We start from the raw sequence: 20,830 nt of genomic DNA, 5'->3' as shown, positions 1-20,830 counted from the left end.
GTAGTCAGTATTAAAACTAGATTTTCAGTAAAGATGCAATAGTTGAAATTATTTGATAAAATTAAGTCTATTTTATACTGGTGTTATTTGGTATCAAATTCAACAAGATATGCAGTGCCCTTTGAATAAAATTTCTATTGAATGTGGGAACATACTTGCGCAACTGATACGTCTGTTTCGGCATGTCTAAACATTAAAATTATTTGCCAATTTTAAGATCTAGATCTTTAACATCCCCGGTTACAAAAGTGAGTGCGTTGCAATTTTGTACACAGTCGAATGCGGGTTCTTTAACAGTTTAACCGTCACCTTTCATAAAGTTATAATGTCTAAATTGTTAGTGGCGTTGGTTTTGTGTTGTGGTGTTCAAAGTTTTCCTGACGGTGCCCCGATAGACACATGCGTGAAGGAGCGTTTTAATCAGCCGAATCATGGCCAACACAGACCACAATACGCTTCTTCCCTGCCTTACAGGGTAATAGCTTCTTCAGCAAATTATGGACCACATACACCTATCACAGGTTGGTTTTTGAATTAAAGTAATAAAGTTTTCGTGAAATAAGTAAAAATTGAAGAGCAAAGGCATTTAGGAAATGTAGATTTACAAACATACAATGTAAAAATTTTTTTAATAAATTATTGCGAGAAAAGTAAGGAAACTTTTATAAAAACTAACTCGTATCATAGTAAAATACGTGTATGCGTATAAATGTATTATGAATTTTGTCCTATGGGACAAAATGCAATTTAACGCGATACCTTTAGAAAATATAAAATATATGTTTTACATAATGTATGTATTGCCTTATTCATTTTTATATACTTACACCCACATTGTCTCATCTTTACTTCACCCTCTACTGTATATAAAGCTAGAAAAAAAAATATAGGTATAAGTATAATGTGAATTAAATAGTTAAAATGTTCTGTCGATTGGTTCATACACACCACCGGATGTAAGTCGGGTTACGCAAACCTAATACACATGGTATTGTAGGTCACAAGACCTATGGTGGGTCAACCGGTTCGGTTAAAATCGTTGGAAATAGAATGTTACCTTATAGAGAAAAGTTGTTTTTAAAAACATCAATTCGAAACTTTTAAACGTTCGATATCACAATATGAATGTACTCACGTGTGCACTTTGCTTTACATCGCGATATAGCGAAACAAATGAATATCAGAGATATAAGTTTTAAATATTTCAAAATGTTAATTCGTAAGTATATTTAGTTGTATCAAATGGCTCTCCCATTTGAGACAACTAAATATACGAATTTATTTCGGTATAAAATACCAGTTGAAGTGGTAAATAGTTTTTGCGCCTCGACCGACTCGACTCGACAAAATTTTTATCACAGAAATATTATAACTCAATATCAGGGAATGGCAATTTGTAAAATGTGATAAAGGATGTGATATAGAAAAAGAAGTTAATGTATAGCGTTTGAAGTAACTACATACATCTAATAAAACACAATGTAAGTAATAATCTGACTGCCTCCCGTTGATGGCTTAGTTCTATAACGCGGGACATACGACTACCGCTCTGAGGTCTCGGGTTCAAATTCCGCGTTAGGTAATTGATATTGAGTTTTTTACTTAGTATCAACTCGGTTTCTAAACTTTGTGCCCGGTGTAACGATGAGCTTGTCCCTTGCGAAAAGTGGGTGCACTAATTCGGTACGCCTTAACTCTAGCCCTTTGGAGAGAAAAGGCATAAGTGTGTGTATATATTGTTTTTAGTAATCGATGAATTCACAAAAAAAAATTTCTTCTTTGAATTGGATACAAAACTTTCAGCATAAAATTGTTTGGTTTTCACAAAATGTAGAGCTTTTTTAAACGTAGTCAGGCAGTTGGCTTGGCATTCATAAGCTTAGTAATCGGGTTTCTTTGGCAGAATCTTTTAATCACTAAACTAGTCTACAAATTCTTTAAAAAAAGGATATAATATGTTTGTCTAGTACCCATCACATAAACTTTGTATTCGATCGCCGTTTTATATTTTCATTCATGACACGAAGCTTATAATTTCAGTGACAATAGAAGGAGCAGTTCCGTTCAAAGGTTTCTTCATGCAAGCTCGGTCTGTGGAAACTAATCAGTGGATGGGCTCGTGGGAGAATGCGCCCAACACCACGCTGTTGCCAGAATGCTCCTCAATCACACATGCAGATCCCAAGGAGAAGTTGAGAGCTGTCCTTGTGTGGCGAGCACCGCCAGATGCGCACGGCAAAGTTTATTTCACGTAAGTTCAAACACTTGAAGAATGTGTGTTTCGGATAAGTCAGTTTACACTCTATCTGGCCCCTACTCCTCTTACCATCATCAGAGAGATGTATTGCCTCTATTTTATAGGATATCTTATCTATTATCTTAAAGGTTACACGAATACTTTGGATACGGATTTTTAAACAAATAGTTCCGTATTTATAGGTTCAAAGTTTTCACACTAAATGTAGTACCTATTTATTAGTGTCAATCTAACAAGTTATGTACCTACCAACTAATAAAGTGCATCGTAGGGCTTACGTGGTAGGAGTTTAATAATATATTTAAAATGTTGTATCCTTAGAATATTCCCACTAGGGATTTAAAATAAATAGCAAGAAATAGTTAAGTTATGTTGTTTAAAATTTGAAAATACTGTACGACAATTCACACCGCTGAGAAATGACAATCTATATTTTAGAATGATGTTACATTGGATGGTCGAGGTCACTAGAAATAGTTAACTACACCACTAGTAATTATTCCAAGGCGTTTATATTAAGCAACGTAGACCGTCTGATTAGAACGTGTGCCCTGCTAAAGTAAAAATGTTAACCGTCTAGTTCAATACGTTTAATTGCATTTGATTGCCGTACATGGATTTTAAAGTCCGACTTGATAATGAGGTGTTTGACCCGTATCCTAAGATCATAACTCCTTTCACTCTACGTACATACATACGTAGACGGTTGGGTAACATCGATGAGACGTCGTGATGATTAGTGATTTGTGTAACCTTTAGATAATCTTTTGTTACTCTACATTTACATGCTAATATTATACGCATTGTAAACATACATTGTATGCTACGTAGAAATCCGTCACCACAGCTGATATTATCAATATTACCTGGATGCGAATAAATAGCAACTTTTTAAAACAATAAATATGCAATTAATGAAAACAATGGATCATTAATTTTACACTGGAACATTAACAACCTAACTACTTTTTGAAATTACATAATAAAAACATCAACGCAGAAAATAAAAAAAAATACGTGCGAAAGATAAACAAAGACGTAAATATAAAAACTTAATAATGCCATGTTTCATTTGATTATTTAATTAAAAGCATCATTAAATGCGCATACCGCAAAAGTAGATTTGCTGTTGGTGATAGGATATATTTTGTAGCCCCCTGCATAGCAACCTCTTTACTCAGGGTGTTAAAACCCGCCATAGTGGCCAACGTGTGTCGCGTTCCGGGAACAGCCTCTGTATAACCGGTTCAAACAGGCCGGTATAATTGTGTCAACTGGCGAGGGCTATCACCTCTCATCAGTCAACATTCTGTATGGACCCCATTCCGCTTACCAGCAAGTGCAATGGATTATAGACAATAATATTATGACGACTTTCAAAATATCACATATTAGGCTTTTACGGGCGGTAAAATATACTAAATAGTGTTTAAGAAATTGATGCCTATGTATTGTCGTCAGTAATAGCGAAGTGTGTATTGTGTTCCTACACATTTATATGTCATTATATGTCTATGGGTATACTTACCTAGAAAACGGACAGAGAAACTAGATAACTATGTTCTTAACTTTTATTGAGCGGCTGATTCTAGCTCTTAGAATGATGTCATTGTCACCTATGACCTAAATAGTAAATACATAATATATTATCAAACAAAAACACACGCATGAGACCAGTGATAACTGAGTCATGAGCAACAGAGTTAATGAAATAGAACAGCCTCAACGTATTCTTCATACAGGCCGCAAAGACGTCTTAGTTATGGTGTCTCGGGCTAACGTAAACTCATTGACTACTTAGTGCCTAAAAACCCTATTAAAATTAAGCTTGTTATTTATTTTACTAAAACGTATTTAAAATTAACTAAATTATTTTATTCTTATACAGTTCAAGCGTCGAACTTGAGAAAACATTATAAAAATGTTTTTTAGTATTAATGAAATTTATGAACTCAGATGGTGTATTAGCAAAAGCTTTACGGGCTGCAGCTTGAGTATAGCTGGATTAGAACAACGGTTAAATTTAGTCAACAGAGATGAAACAGGTCTTATTACTTTCACATAGATGAATCGAATGCAATGTTGAGCTAATATTGATAAAATTTTCCAAAAATATATCAATCATTTCCAATAAAAATAATATATGTATTGTTTATTTGTGCCGTTCATTTGATTTCATTAGTTTTTATTTGTTGCAGAGGCACGGTGCTAAAAACATACAGCACGTTTTGGTCAAATCTTGTAGCGGAGGCACCAGTAGACCCTACGCAGCTTCAAATTTTGGGCTGAAAACAAACACACGCCTGAAGTACTAACAAAATTTAATAATTATTGAACATAAACATAAACATAGACTTTGTTAAATTAGCAAATTATGCATGTACTAATATTTTCTCCGTATACGGGGATTTTGCAGATAGACGTCCTTCGTATATCTACGGAAAGTATGTTTGCTATGTCAGTAATCCACAGTTAGTAATAAAATGTTATCGCAAAATATTGTTTCATTGTTTCAAAGAATGTGGGGCAAAATATGTGAAAAATTTATTAATACTGTATCTCTGTATTTACCATCAAGGGTATTTATAAAGGATTTATCAATGAAATTGATAAGATTAGAACCATAAGCTCAATTCCATAGTATGTGCAAATGCAAGTAGGCAGGTAAACTACAATGTGAATATGGGTCTGCATTATTTTTGCCTATTTCTATGGGGATATAAATTACGTAGGCATAACAGTATCATGTAGTTATATCAAAAGATTAATGAAATTATGCCATATATATTAGATAGAAATAAACGTAATTTTGTTGAGTTCTTATTGTCCGTGATTTAAAATTAATTGCCATCGTGTCTTACAGTAAACCTACTATATTTACCGTATTGATCCTGATATTGACAAGCTAACGATTTTTTAGAGCACACTGGCCTTCAAAAAAGGCTTTTTGCAGCGGACCCGCAAGCAAAACCAGAATGTAATAAAACACAATAATTAAAATAAATAAGTATATTGTTAGTACATTGGATAACATAAAATGCTTTTCCTCACATCAATCAATAAAAAAATTAAGAATCTCATGTAAATAAAGATCATTGCGCGTTTAATAAGCTATAGTCAGTAGTCATTAAAGGCCGTATCAATTAACGATCTCAATCTCAATCTTCGATCCAATCCTGAGAATAAACCAATCAAAATAAATATACTAAAAAATACTTTATTCTGATTGGTCCATTTTCGCGATAAATTTGAAAAAATGATATTGGGATCGTTTATTGAAAACTGCGTTAAGAGATCCGAATAAAATTAAGCATGAGGACTGAATGCTCATTACAGACAATAATGCGCATCATTCAATTAAATTATACGATTAGCATGACCCGGTTTTCCGTATCAGAATCAGGATAAGTGATTCAAATTACTTTTAGCCGTAATCTTTGAAATCCATATCCGGACATCTTATCATTCTACAAAGCAACTTAGTTACCGTATATATTTTAATAAAAATATGATGTCATATATTGCAGTTCATAACAAGCATATTTTGGCGCTCATTGTGCAGATATGTTGGATTTATGTAGGCGTCTTCTGTTTCAATACTGGCCTCTTGATGCCCATGAGATCGCACAATTCGTTTCGTATCGGCCTCAACTCCGATACATCGCGTTCCCAGTCCGTCTCAGCGAGTATTGTCATTACCTGTTCAAACAAGTGAAATCTCATTATTTGCAAAAACTTTAGTAATAAATTTCTTAAATCATTAAAATAATTGTAATAGTAATTCACATTTTAAGTATGTATATTTGTAGGTCATTTCGTTGTCTCTCTCTTTCTTATGCCATCGCGTTATGGCCTGTGACGTCACGCTTCAGTACGTGCATCTCTCTTTGTTATTTAATAGCCGTCTTTTCCAGTTGATTTTGAAGGTTTATATTTATTTTCGAGTGGATTTTGTTTTTTCTGCTACGATTTAGATGACGTATATTTTTGTATAAATGTTAAAATAGTACCCAGCTACCCCAATTCGAACCTGATCGATATTATCCTGCGGCACAGAGCACACGTCCCCGTAGAGCGTGAGCGCCTCGTAGAGCTCTGGCGGCGGCGCAGCGGCGCACGTAGCGGTCCGCGTAGCACAGGTAGATCACCAGCTGTCCCAGCGACTTGCTGCACACCACTCCACCCACCTGACGACCAACACGTTCGATATCGATACTCTGACCTACTCTACTTACCACCAGGTGCAGTAGGGTTACTGCCGGGCCCGTAAAAGCCGCTCAATACAGATTTTTGCTTTGTAGCGAGTGTGGTTCCAGTTTAGTCAAGTTTCAACTTTATAGAATAATAAACTCGGTATCATTTATTCATTACAACCATTTATTAATGGCGATAGGCTCACATCTACGACGGAAGACACAACGAAAAATATGCGCACTAGTTGCGCACTACTCTGCTTTGTCTTTGAACTAGGTTTACTTTTATTTAATAAACTGCAGATGTGAAGATGCTAATTGTTTTCCATTACCTGAATTAATTGACAAAGAACGTTGATAGAGTCCAAGAGCTTGTAAATATTTTTGCTGCCTCTAAGCTCTAATTGTAAGTATTTCAACACGTCCATTGCAAATGTAGAGTTTGGATCTTCGAGTATTGGCGATATGGATCCTAAAAATACCAAAAAATAAACAAAGAATACTTATAAAGCCATCTTTATAGGTATTCTTTTTGACGTTTCTTTATGAAAAAAAGTTTGTAGATATTTTATAAATTGAAATAAGGGATTAAATAATTTTACAATATGAAATTAATTCAAACCTGAACTCAATAGTCTGTCTAGAAAATTAAACATGGGCCCCGTTATACGTTTCACATGTAAATTGTCGGCGAACACTTGAATGATTGTATCACAAATGGACTTTAACATTTCCTTGTCATCGTGTATATTGTTTAAAAATGCATAGAGAGACTGCGTCGTATGTTTTACCTGCAAAAAGTGTATAAAATTTAAATTGGGCACATATAACGATAACAACGAAGAGCATAATATTCAGCGCCTTCTATTTGAAAATTAGATTTTTTTCTACCCATTGTAAATGTGTGTACAATAAGATATTATACCCATCTTTTATCTATCTTAAATGGTTGTAAATTTAACAATTTTGCTTGTAGTAAGAAAATCCATTCGATTAGATATTACCGTAACAGAAAATGGACGAAGTTTTGCCATTGTTTATCATATGATTAGTAAAACTACCGGAAGATCAATGTAGGGACACTTTTGCTTGAGAATTTATCTTACCTTACCAAGTACCCATTTTTCTTAAATGTTACCAACGCGACCACAACTACTCTTGGAGATATTCATTGACGGTGATTATTACTTACTAGCTTCCATTTTCAATAAACTATCCCAATCACTTTTTGCATTGTCCCGAATATAGATCAATTAGAACAAAGGTTTTTTGACATGCTTAGAATGGCCTATTTCGATTGGTTCATTTACGGAATCAAATAGAAGATTGAGATTGGAACTATTCATTGAAAATGGTTGTAGATGAACCATTTCCTTTCCTAATCTACTATGATTAATAAACTCACCAAGCTCTCAGTGAGCTCTCCAGCGCTGACCACTAATCCTTTAATAACACTGTATCTATAATCTTCAAAAGTGAGCAACTGCACGAATCGCGGCATCGTGTGTCCGGGGAACAGCCACAGCACAACGTTTGAATTCTCGCTTGTGAGCCTCTGTTCATTGCTGTCTTCGGCATCATTCGGTTTTAGTTCCACTTCTTCAGAAGATATGATGCGTTTTAACGCTTCGTGATGAGGAATATTTGTGATGGGAGGATCGCTAGAAAATTATGAATAAATATTATGAGGCTTTATAAAATTAATATTTTGAAAATATCATACGTCAGCATGATACCCTAATTAAATAACAAAATTTAAAGTAAACATTATAATAGGAAACTAAATTGTCTAAAATGATCATATTATACAGGTAAAACGAAAAAAAAAATTGGATGAATTACAGAGTAATTATTCTGGATCACCTTGCTTTCAACAGTGTAGGTATAAATGTATCTGCGTGTGAGTGTAGTGGTAGTTACTTGTATATGAAGGAAGTGAATATCCGGCCGGCGTGCGCGCGCGTGCGGTCGATCTTCTCGAGCGCCTGCTGCGCCGCGGTATAAATGTATCTGTGTGTGAGTGTAGTGGTGGTTACTTGTATATGAAGGAAGTGAATATCCGGCCGGCGTGCGCGCGCGTGCGGTCGATCTTCTCGAGCGCCTGCTGCGCCGCGGTATAAATGTATCTGTGTGTGAGTGTAGTGGTGGTTACTTGTATATGAAGGAAGTGAATATCCGGCCGGCGTGCGCGCGCGTGCGGTCGATCTTCTCGAGCGCCTGCTGCGCCGCGGTATAAATGTATCTGTGTGTGAGTGTAGTGGTGGTTACTTGTATATGAAGGAAGTGAATATCCGGCCGGCGTGCGCGCGCGTGCGGTCGATCTTCTCGAGCGCCTGCTGCGCCGCGGTATAAATGTATCTGTGTGTGAGTGTAGTGGTGGTTACTTGTATATGAAGGAAGTGAATATCCGGCCGGCGTGCGCGCGCGTGCGGTCGATCTTCTCGAGCGCCTGCTGCGCCGCGGTATAAATGTATCTGTGTGTGAGTGTAGTGGTGGTTACTTGTATATGAAGGAAGTGAATATCCGGCCGGCGTGCGCGCGCGTGCGGTCGATCTTCTCGAGCGCCTGCTGCGCCGCGGTATAAATGTATCTGTGTGTGAGTGTAGTGGTGGTTACTTGTATATGAAGGAAGTGAATATCCGGCCGGCGTGCGCGCGCGTGCGGTCGATCTTCTCGAGCGCCTGCTGCGCCGCGGTATAAATGTATCTGTGTGTGAGTGTAGTGGTGGTTACTTGTATATGAAGGAAGTGAATATCCGGCCGGCGTGCGCGCGCGTGCGGTCGATCTTCTCGAGCGCCTGCTGCGCCGCGGTATAAATGTATCTGTGTGTGAGTGTAGTGGTGGTTACTTGTATATGAAGGAAGTGAATATCCGGCCGGCGTGCGCGCGCGTGCGGTCGATCTTCTCGAGCGCCTGCTGCGCCGCGGTATAAATGTATCTGTGTGTGAGTGTAGTGGTGGTTACTTGTATATGAAGGAAGTGAATATCCGGCCGGCGTGCGCGCGCGTGCGGTCGATCTTCTCGAGCGCCTGCTGCGCCGCGGTATAAATGTATCTGTGTGTGAGTGTAGTGGTGGTTACTTGTATATCACTGGAAGTGAATATCCGGCCGGCGTGCGCGCGCGTGCGGTCGATCTTCTCGAGCGCCTGCTGCGCCGCGGTATAAATGTATCTGTGTGTGAGTGTAGTGGTGGTTACTTGTATATGAAGGAAGTGAATATCCGGCCGGCGTGCGCGCGCGTGCGGTCGATCTTCTCGAGCGCCTGCTGCGCCGCGGTATAAATGTATCTGTGTGTGAGTGTAGTGGTGGTTACTTGTATATGAAGGAAGTGAATATCCGGCCGGCGTGCGCGCGCGTGCGGTCGATCTTCTCGAGCGCCTGCTGCGCCGCGGTATATATGTATCTGTGTGTGAGTGTAGTGGTGGTTACTTGTATATGAAGGAAGTGAATATCCGGCCGGCGTGCGCGCGCGTGCGGTCGATCTTCTCGAGCGCCTGCTGCGCCGCGGTATAAATGTATCTGTGTGTGAGTGTAGTGGTGGTTACTTGTATATGAAGGAAGTGAATATCCGGCCGGCGTGCGCGCGCGTGCGGTCGATCTTCTCGAGCGCCTGCTGCGCCGCGGTATAAATGTATCTGTGTGTGAGTGTAGTGGTGGTTACTTGTATATGAAGGAAGTGAATATCCGGCCGGCGTGCGCGCGCGTGCGGTCGATCTTCTCGAGCGCCTGCTGCGCCGCGGTATAAATGTATCTGTGTGTGAGTGTAGTGGTGGTTACTTGTATATGAAGGAAGTGAATATCCGGCCGGCGTGCGCGCGCGTGCGGTCGATCTTCTCGAGCGCCTGCTGCGCCGCGGTATAAATGTATCTGTGTGTGAGTGTAGTGGTGGTTACTTGTATATGAAGGAAGTGAATATCCGGCCGGCGTGCGCGCGCGTGCGGTCGATCTTCTCGAGCGCCTGCTGCGCCGCGGTATAAATGTATCTGTGTGTGAGTGTAGTGGTGGTTACTTGTATATGAAGGAAGTGAATATCCGGCCGGCGTGCGCGCGCGTGCGGTCGATCTTCTCGAGCGCCTGCTGCGCCGCGGTATAAATGTATCTGTGTGTGAGTGTAGTGGTGGTTACTTGTATATGAAGGAAGTGAATATCCGGCCGGCGTGCGCGCGCGTGCGGTCGATCTTCTCGAGCGCCTGCTGCGCCGCGGTATAAATGTATCTGTGTGTGAGTGTAGTGGTGGTTACTTGTATATGAAGGAAGTGAATATCCGGCCGGCGTGCGCGCGCGTGCGGTCGATCTTCTCGAGCGCCTGCTGCGCCGCGGTATAAATGTATCTGTGTGTGAGTGTAGTGGTGGTTACTTGTATATGAAGGAAGTGAATATCCGGCCGGCGTGCGCGCGCGTGCGGTCGATCTTCTCGAGCGCCTGCTGCGCCGCGGTATAAATGTATCTGTGTGTGAGTGTAGTGGTGGTTACTTGTATATGAAGGAAGTGAATATCCGGCCGGCGTGCGCGCGCGTGCGGTCGATCTTCTCGAGCGCCTGCTGCGCCGCGGTATAAATGTATCTGTGTGTGAGTGTAGTGGTGGTTACTTGTATATGAAGGAAGTGAATATCCGGCCGGCGTGCGCGCGCGTGCGGTCGATCTTCTCGAGCGCCTGCTGCGCCGCGGTATAAATGTATCTGTGTGTGAGTGTAGTGGTGGTTACTTGTATATGAAGGAAGTGAATATCCGGCCGGCGTGCGCGCGCGTGCGGTCGATCTTCTCGAGCGCCTGCTGCGCCGCGGTATAAATGTATCTGTGTGTGAGTGTAGTGGTGGTTACTTGTATATGAAGGAAGTGAATATCCGGCCGGCGTGCGCGCGCGTGCGGTCGATCTTCTCGAGCGCCTGCTGCGCCGCGGTATAAATGTATCTGTGTGTGAGTGTAGTGGTGGTTACTTGTATATGAAGGAAGTGAATATCCGGCCGGCGTGCGCGCGCGTGCGGTCGATCTTCTCGAGCGCCTGCTGCGCCGCGGTATAAATGTATCTGTGTGTGAGTGTAGTGGTGGTTACTTGTATATGAAGGAAGTGAATATCCGGCGTGCGCGCGCGTGCGGTCGATCTTCTCGAGCGCCTGCTGCGCCGCGGTATAAATGTATCTGTGTGTGAGTGTAGTGGTGGTTACTTGTATATGAAGGAAGTGAATATCCGGCCGGCGTGCGCGCGCGTGCGGTCGATCTTCTCGAGCGCCTGCTGCGCCGCGGTATAAATGTATCTGTGTGTGAGTGTAGTGGTGGTTACTTGTATATGAAGGAAGTGAATATCCGGCCGGCGTGCGCGCGCGTGCGGTCGATCTTCTCGAGCGCCTGCTGCGCCGCGGTATAAATGTATCTGTGTGTGAGTGTAGTGGTGGTTACTTGTATATGAAGGAAGTGAATATCCGGCCGGTGTGCGCGCGTGCGGTCGATCTTCTCGAGCGCCTGCTGCGCCGCGGTATAAATGTATCTGTGTGTGAGTGTAGTGGTGGTTACTTGTATATGAAGGAAGTGAATATCCGGCCGGCGTGCGCGCGCGTGCGGTCGATCTTCTCGAGCGCCTGCTGCGCCGCGGTATAAATGTATCTGTGTGTGAGTGTAGTGGTGGTTACTTGTATATGAAGGAAGTGAATATCCGGCCGGCGTGCGCGCGCGTGCGGTCGATCTTCTCGAGCGCCTGCTGCGCCGCGGTATAAATGTATCTGTGTGTGAGTGTAGTGGTGGTTACTTGTATATGAAGGAAGTGAATATCCGGCCGGCGTGCGCGCGCGTGCGGTCGATCTTCTCGAGCGCCTGCTGCGCCGCGGTATAAATGTATCTGTGTGTGAGTGTAGTGGTGGTTACTTGTATATGAAGGAAGTGAATATCCGGCCGGCGTGCGCGCGCGTGCGGTCGATCTTCTCGAGCGCCTGCTGCGCCGCGGTATAAATGTATCTGTGTGTGAGTGTAGTGGTGGTTACTTGTATATGAAGGAAGTGAATATCCGGCCGGCGTGCGCGCGCGTGCGGTCGATCTTCTCGAGCGCCTGCTGCGCCGCGGTATAAATGTATCTGTGTGTGAGTGTAGTGGTGGTTACTTGTATATGAAGGAAGTGAATATCCGGCCGGCGTGCGCGCGCGTGCGGTCGATCTTCTCGAGCGCCTGCTGCGCCGCGGTATAAATGTATCTGTGTGTGAGTGTAGTGGTGGTTACTTGTATATGAAGGAAGTGAATATCCGGCCGGCGTGCGCGCGCGTGCGGTCGATCTTCTCGAGCGCCTGCTGCGCCGCGGTATAAATGTATCTGTGTGTGAGTGTAGTGGTGGTTACTTGTATATGAAGGAAGTGAATATCCGGCCGGCGTGCGCGCGCGTGCGGTCGATCTTCTCGAGCGCCTGCTGCGCCGCGGTATAAATGTATCTGTGTGTGAGTGTAGTGGTGGTTACTTGTATATGAAGGAAGTGAATATCCGGCCGGCGTGCGCGCGCGTGCGGTCGATCTTCTCGAGCGCCTGCTGCGCCGCGGTATAAATGTATCTGTGTGTGAGTGTAGTGGTGGTTACTTGTATATGAAGGAAGTGAATATCCGGCCGGCGTGCGCGCGCGTGCGGTCGATCTTCTCGAGCGCCTGCTGCGCCGCGGTATAAATGTATCTGTGTGTGAGTGTAGTGGTGGTTACTTGTATATGAAGGAAGTGAATATCCGGCCGGCGTGCGCGCGCGTGCGGTCGATCTTCTCGAGCGCCTGCTGCGCCGCGGTATAAATGTATCTGTGTGTGAGTGTAGTGGTGGTTACTTGTATATGAAGGAAGTGAATATCCGGCCGGCGTGCGCGCGCGTGCGGTCGATCTTCTCGAGCGCCTGCTGCGCCGCGGTATAAATGTATCTGTGTGTGAGTGTAGTGGTGGTTACTTGTATATGAAGGAAGTGAATATCCGGCCGGCGTGCGCGCGCGTGCGGTCGATCTTCTCGAGCGCCTGCTGCGCCGCGGTATAAATGTATCTGTGTGTGAGTGTAGTGGTGGTTACTTGTATATGAAGGAAGTGAATATCCGGCCGGCGTGCGCGCGCGTGCGGTCGATCTTCTCGAGCGCCTGCTGCGCCGCGGTATAAATGTATCTGTGTGTGAGTGTAGTGGTGGTTACTTGTATATGAAGGAAGTGAATATCCGGCCGGCGTGCGCGCGCGTGCGGTCGATCTTCTCGAGCGCCTGCTGCGCCGCGGTATAAATGTATCTGTGTGTGAGTGTAGTGGTGGTTACTTGTATATGAAGGAAGTGAATATCCGGCCGGCGTGCGCGCGCGTGCGGTCGATCTTCTCGAGCGCCTGCTGCGCCGCGGTATAAATGTATCTGTGTGTGAGTGTAGTGGTGGTTACTTGTATATGAAGGAAGTGAATATCCGGCCGGCGTGCGCGCGCGTGCGGTCGATCTTCTCGAGCGCCTGCTGCGCCGCGGTATAAATGTATCTGTGTGTGAGTGTAGTGGTGGTTACTTGTATATGAAGGAAGTGAATATCCGGCCGGCGTGCGCGCGCGTGCGGTCGATCTTCTCGAGCGCCTGCTGCGCCGCGGTATAAATGTATCTGTGTGTGAGTGTAGTGGTGGTTACTTGTATATGAAGGAAGTGAATATCCGGCCGGCGTGCGCGCGCGTGCGGTCGATCTTCTCGAGCGCCTGCTGCGCCGCGGTATAAATGTATCTGTGTGTGAGTGTAGTGGTGGTTACTTGTATATGAAGGAAGTGAATATCCGGCCGGCGTGCGCGCGCGTGCGGTCGATCTTCTCGAGCGCCTGCTGCGCCGCGGTATAAATGTATCTGTGTGTGAGTGTAGTGGTGGTTACTTGTATATGAAGGAAGTGAATATCCGGCCGGCGTGCGCGCGCGTGCGGTCGATCTTCTCGAGCGCCTGCTGCGCCGCGCCGCACAGCGCCGCGCGCACCCGCGCCGCCGAGTTCAGTTGCGGCGCCTCCACCGCGCACTGCCGGCACAGCGACAGCAGCCCTGCGCCACAACACACCCTATACTCATCATCACACGTCACACCATTATCCACAAACGAGTAAACAGAGCCCGGAACGTCAATAGAACGAAAAGTGGACACTTTAAATTATGTGTGATGCGATAGGGTGTGAGCCTATAGTCATACCACACACAAATTACAGACTGGGCTAGAATAAATAAATAATTACCAGACATGCTAGCCTCCCGCACCCAGGCACCGATATCTCCTCTCATATCGATTGTGTACTCCGACAGGCACTGAAGAAGGGCCTCCTCTATCTCATCCACATATTTCTCCACGCCACCGACAATGCCTTGTGTCTGGCACACTTCTGTCAAGCCCAGGACTGCGTCTCGGCGTGCCTCGGCCCATTTCTGAGTGGCGTCAGTCACTTTGGTGCAGTCGATGAGTGACTGGATAACCAATGGTAAGTTTTCCGATAGCACGAATTTAGGAAGCGATCCTGTGGAAGAGTTATACAATAGTTTAACAATTGATTATATAGTGTCTTATCTTCTTGATAATAATACTTTACAATAAATACGAATTAAATACTTTAAATTCTAGTAACTATAACAAGGCCAATTTAATTTACAACTAGAATGTAGTAACTTTAGTTGAATTAAATAAGAACATACTTACCAACAGCACGCGCATAACCCATGCGCAGATACAGCCCGTTGACTCCCGTATTGCTCAACTGTTCGCAGTATTTTTCGATCAACTGCATTCGTTTCTCTTTAGTCGTCTGATTGCCATACATGAGATTATCATCTCGTAGATACTGGTCGAAAACGAGCGGGAGGGCGTATATAGCTTTCTCCCTTATCGCTTGCACCTCGTGAGATAAACATTCTTCAATGAGAGTGAGCCACTCATCTGCAAAGAAAATCATATTTTTATTTTGATTAAAAATATTTTACGTTCTTTGTGTAGTACGTGAGCTGAAAGGTTATAATTTTTTCGAGAGCGAGAAAATCTCCGTTTATCAGTTTCTTAAAACGGAAAATAAATCTCTTTAAAAATGAATCTTTTTGGATTGATTTAGTTTTTTCAGATTGTACTAAACTAAATCTAGTGGTATGTAATTATTTGGACCGAGCTGTAGTGCGCACCGACAGTGTGGAGTCCGTGGCAGGGCGCGGCGGCGCGGCTGAGCGCGGCGACGGCGTGGCAGCAGGCCTGGCGCATGAGCTCGCCGCCGAGCCCGCGGAACTGCTGCCGCGCGCGCAGGCGCCCCACCAGCGACCACACGCACGCTCCCAGCTCCGCCTCCACCAGCGAGTCCGCCTTCTTGCCTGCCAGTTTCAAACATACATCGCGGCTTTTTTCTTTTTTCAAGGGTAGGAGTAGGGGTAGGCAGTACTTACATAGGTCTACCTATTACAGTGCACGCGCGAGCTCCGAAGAATCTAATGGAATGTTCATATTATAATTTTATCGATACTACGTTATCTAGTAATCGAGAAAATTACTGCATTAAATCATTACGTCAACATTCCTTAAAATTCCTTGGAGCTTGTGGGCAAAGCGTACTAACTACATATTTACCTAAATAATGACCCCTACCTAACCAGGGTGAATTTCCAAGCATAAAGCCTATTGACACATTCACAAAGACAAATTACAGTAGAATGATTAGGATAGTAAACTAATGACATATCACAACCGAAATTAAAGTTAATCTACATATTCATCACCAATGTTATTTACAAATGCACAATAATAGAAAAAAACGATTAAAATTCAGTAAATCACCTATAATTTTTACAACATACAACAATATTCTTAAAACAAATCATAATATTCGCTTACCATTCGGCAATGTAGTTTGTGAAAGTGCATAAAAAGTTTCGCCTATAGCGAGTATTGCGCCATGTCGCACGTTGAGATCTATCGATTCAGTCTTGGTCACAAGTTTTGGCAGGATCACGGTCGCTACATATTCAGGGAGCTACGATCATATCAAATAATGGGATATTAGGAACAATAAGGATACTATATGAAGGCTAACCAGTTTCTCTATACAAATTTATTTTGAATATGGCTATAATTTTAAAGATGGTATTTTATTAACACCATTGTGGGCAGAATTGTATATGCCAATAATTTAAACTATTCAGAATTTTACAGTTAATGCTCTCAGTAAGACCTGCTATGAAACCCTTAGTAATATTTTGTTTAAGAACAATTAAATTATAAAGCACTGTCAAACTAAATAAGTGATTATTAATAAATTACTTACGAAAGACATATTGATTTTCTAATATAGAAAACGGATACATATAAAAATAAATATTTACAATATAAAACTAAGTAAACTACAAATAAAAATAATATTAATTTAACATTGCAATGTCATTTAATCATTTTTTAATTTTCTTACTTTCAAATGTGATTGCCAGTTAACAAACAGAAAAAAAGAGGATGATACTAAATGTCGAAAATCAAAAAAGAATATAGGAATTATATTATTGTGTTTTAAGTTCGAATAAGTTTCCTTTTTTTTTGCAAAGAGGGTTAAAGATAGACAGTGAATTAAAATAGCAATCTTTTGTTCTGGACCTACTATGTCGATTCTGAAAACTTTTTGGCTAATAAGCAACTTATATATCGCTTTTTTCTTCTAAAGTCAATTTGTTACACAGGTATAAGAAACCTAATGATGTTACAAAATATTAACATATTATAAAATTACCTTATCAGTTAATTTGTTCAATGATTTTGCTGCAATTTCACGAATAGCATAGTCCCAATGTTCCACTTTTAAATCTGCAAGATGATCTATGAGGTGCTGCGTGTATTCAGGATACTTGGCTACCTACATATAAGAATAGTCATTATTACAATTTTAATAATGATTCGATTAGAGAGTACTTAAAGCAGAAATTGAGCATTCAGTGGACAGTACCTCGGGCGCAATCACTAGATAGGCGTTGTTCCGAGGACCGACTGATTGGAAGTCCGCTGTGGTGAGTACCTCGATACCGTGCGGGAACATGCCGTGCCGGCCGACGTTTTCTTGGAACGCGGCCGATGCTGCCCGGCGACAGTTTATCTATCATCAATAATATCAGTTTTTTATTGATTTATTCATTACATCGGGTCATTTCTTATAGGATAGTAAAGTATAAATTCCATATTTTAATTTATGAATTAAAACTCCTAATATATAATAGTAAATTTCAAGTGGTTAGCTATGGACAAGTACAGTCGGTAACGATACTGACCTCCCGATCGAAGCATGCAGTGGCGATGAGCGCGTTGGCGAGCACGTCGGCGTAGGGCGCGAGTGCCCTGGCGTCGTAGGCGCGTGCGAAGGCCCAGGCGGCGTGGCAGGCGGCGTCGCGCGCCGCGCGCCCGCCCGCGCGCGCCTCGTCGCGCCGCAGCGCCGCCGCCACGCACCGCACGCCCTCGCACACCTGCTGCGGCGACAGCAGCCCGCGACGCGCTACACACAAACACATTCAACCTCCACTCAAAACTTCCTGTTTTTACCCATTTAACTTAAAAGCATGTTTATTTTAACATATTATTTTATAGTATGTTAAACAATCACACTATGTAACACTTGGCAATATAATACTTTTCTTCTGATTGTAAAAAGTATTTACCATAACATTTAAAATAACATAGTTAAAAATTACCAAATAAGAACTCATTTAATCCTTACCTAATTCAGCAAGAGCCATACACCCGCCATGCCATGCAGTCTCCCGTTCGTTTTCAGCAAACAAACCCAGAACGCATTCGCAAACGTCGGCAGCGGCGACGGCAGGCAAGCGCGCCCCGATACGACCCACGCCCTTGGCCGCGGACCATCGTACCACCGTGTCATCGTCACGAAGCGAACACAATAACAGTTCGACAACATCTTCTACCTAAAGGAACCAAGTTAATGTTGATTTATCAACTATTTGGTGTGAGTACCATTTAGTAGGACAATATGTAATATTAAGATCATATTATAATCAAAAAATAAACAAAGGGGAAATGCTCACTTCTTGTGGTATATCCTGGTCATCATCATCAGGAGGAGACGTGATAGGCTCAGTATCTCCAGCGGCTGCCACTCCACCTAGAGTCACAGCTAAAGATCGCGACCCGCGCGTGTACCGCCACGCTGCTACGCGTGGACGAAGGAATGTTAACCCTAGAAAAAAATTTTGGAGCAATGTTCATAATCATACTTCTCATATCAATGTTAATGTAAAAATTTCATGTTAATTTGTCATTACATTAATTTGTTATGCTCACCTATTCTCTGAACAATCTTTACACCATATTTCCTAACCAACATGGCTTTATGTTGTTTGTAATTTTGTTTGGTGACCCACTCAAGCAATTTAGAGCAAAGGGATACAGATCATCTCTTTTCCCATGCTTTAATACAGCTGCCACTGCTGCCAAAACCCCATAATGTATAGTGTCTTCCTCTTGCAAATTGGAATGTAAATCACAAGCCCACTCAAAGAATGCACCCATGTAAAGTTCTTTAACATCAGATCTGTGAATAAACATAGAAAAAAAATATATATTACTCTTTACCATGTTATCAGTATGATTATCATTAATTTAAGTTTGAAGTTATTTCTTACAGGCATTATATGGTATTTGGGAGTTATTATCTTCAAAGCTTACTGGAGGTGGTTAGGATCAAGAGTGGGTGAAGCAACTTATTTCACGCTCACAATATATTTTTTTAACAAAAACTATATTTCTATAGGTTCTCCATACAATAACACACCTTATAAGAAATTTTGAAGCCAGATAAGCACTGGCTTCAGCGCATGAGTCTTTACTCAGTGCATATGTTTTGCAAATGTTTAAAATTCTCTCCATTACGGTTAGTTTTTTCGATGATCCAGCATCTGAAATCATGGAATATTTGTAAAATACTTGTAGTATTAAATTTTACTTATAACTGGTTAAGTCTTATTTATACAAATACAGCAACCTTAAGTAAAAATATAATAGTAAGTAAAAATATAATACAATTACAAGTAATTGGATACCTGGTTGACCAGGTGCAAATCCATCAAGTCGGCTCATGTGGAAAGGAATGATTACTACTATAGAAAGCCATAACAACAACACAAATCTACTGCGCCAAGTCTCTTTGTCATTTGGATCTTGAGCTTCCAGGAACATCAGTACTGTGAGAAGATCAGACACCTGAAAGACAGATGATATATATATATATATATATATTTTATAGTTAAGACTGTTTAATGATTATGTAGTGATGAAAGAAAAAGCAGGAATTAAATTTTTTTTCTTTTTTTGGAATTACGTTTCATATCTAGTTTCAATTGCTTAATTGAAAGTTCTCAAATTACTAACAAAGCAATATTTTTCCAGACTTTGTGGAATTAGGATACATTTTTTCACAAATTCGTTTCTAACAAAAATATATAAAAATTACCTCATGTGGAAGATGTCTTACAACAACTTTGTATCCGCGAACTCTGATAATTTGATACATGTAGTTAAATGTTGCATGCTTGAGTTCGAAAGAAGATTCTTTATCCTTAATAAGACCCAAGAACTTTGCTAAAATCTTGTCTAAATGAGGATCAAGTAAATGCGGTTGTTCATAATACTGTTTGAGAATTCCGTACAATTTGTCGTATTCTGCCTCCACAACTGGTGTGTTATATATATTTTTAACATTATCTATCATATTCATCACTTCCTCCACCTCGGAAAAGTTTTCTAAGGCACATCCTAAGCCAATGTTGTCGCATTCGTCTTCTTTATTTATGTCTGGATCAAAGCCTACCATTTTGAAAGAATGACTAATTTCTAGTTTGGAAAAATATTTTTCAACTAGCGGTTTAACCTATAAATGGATTAACTTTTTATGAAAAACTACTTATTCGAAATTGCAATACATGAAGCAAATATCACCTATTTTAACATTTCTTTCAACCAAAAGCCGTAACAAACACTTCTCATTTTCCAAAAGTGACAGTTAAAATAATGTTGTCAGTCTTACCCAGTGACTACATTAAAATTCTACAGTAAAGGGTATTATTATAGTATTATTCAAACAATCGATTCACAGTAATAGAATAGCCAAATATTTTATAGTGAGGTGGCCAATGTTTCGGTCTTAATGCATTCAATTTCTAAATTACAAGTTTTACTCAAGATAATTAGATATGTTAAAAGTTTCGTCAGGCATAATTAATGATCATCATCATCAACCACATGTAGTCTGAATATGTATTTTTCCTAAAGATTTAAAAATTTGCGATAATTATGATTACTTAAAGCAATATTTAAAAACTTTTATCTTTTATTAAATTTGATTGCACATAAACTGCTGGGAAGATCTATTGAAAAAAAAAATCTTTTTAATACTTAGATTGCTTAGACCTTCTAG

General features: G+C 41.5%; 2 protein-coding genes across 2 annotated transcripts; one reads left to right on the top strand and one right to left on the bottom strand.

The window, feature by feature from the left end:
* Nucleotides 1-185: 185 nt before the first annotated feature.
* On the top strand, nucleotides 186-4,754 carry LOC115444062 (putative defense protein 3). Its single transcript, XM_030169685.2, has 3 exons — nucleotides 186-521; nucleotides 2,041-2,251; nucleotides 4,456-4,754. The coding sequence occupies exons 1-3, from the start codon at nucleotides 326-328 to the stop codon at nucleotides 4,544-4,546; spliced, it is 498 nt and encodes a 165-aa protein (XP_030025545.2). The 5' UTR covers nucleotides 186-325; the 3' UTR covers nucleotides 4,547-4,754.
* Nucleotides 4,755-5,251: 497 nt separating this feature from the next.
* On the bottom strand, nucleotides 5,252-20,447 carry LOC115444063 (tubulin-specific chaperone D). The gene is given in 22 exon segments (XM_037440639.1): nucleotides 5,252-5,956; nucleotides 6,288-6,353; nucleotides 6,355-6,444; nucleotides 6,783-6,922; nucleotides 7,073-7,241; nucleotides 7,856-8,111; nucleotides 8,371-8,435; nucleotides 14,347-14,441; nucleotides 14,630-14,905; nucleotides 15,085-15,321; nucleotides 15,558-15,740; nucleotides 16,258-16,396; nucleotides 17,141-17,263; nucleotides 17,354-17,500; nucleotides 17,673-17,893; nucleotides 18,116-18,323; nucleotides 18,444-18,595; nucleotides 18,700-18,792; nucleotides 18,795-18,949; nucleotides 19,190-19,313; nucleotides 19,458-19,617; nucleotides 19,868-20,447. Coding segments are annotated over 22 exon segments (3,585 nt in total). The 5' UTR covers nucleotides 20,228-20,447; the 3' UTR covers nucleotides 5,252-5,830.
* Nucleotides 20,448-20,830: the final 383 nt, after the last annotated feature.

Source organism: Manduca sexta, chromosome 20 (genome assembly GCF_014839805.1).
Source record: "Manduca sexta isolate Smith_Timp_Sample1 chromosome 20, JHU_Msex_v1.0, whole genome shotgun sequence".
NCBI classification, from domain to species: Eukaryota; Metazoa; Arthropoda; class Insecta; order Lepidoptera; family Sphingidae; genus Manduca; species Manduca sexta.
This window is presented reverse-complemented; position numbering and strand designations above follow the sequence as displayed.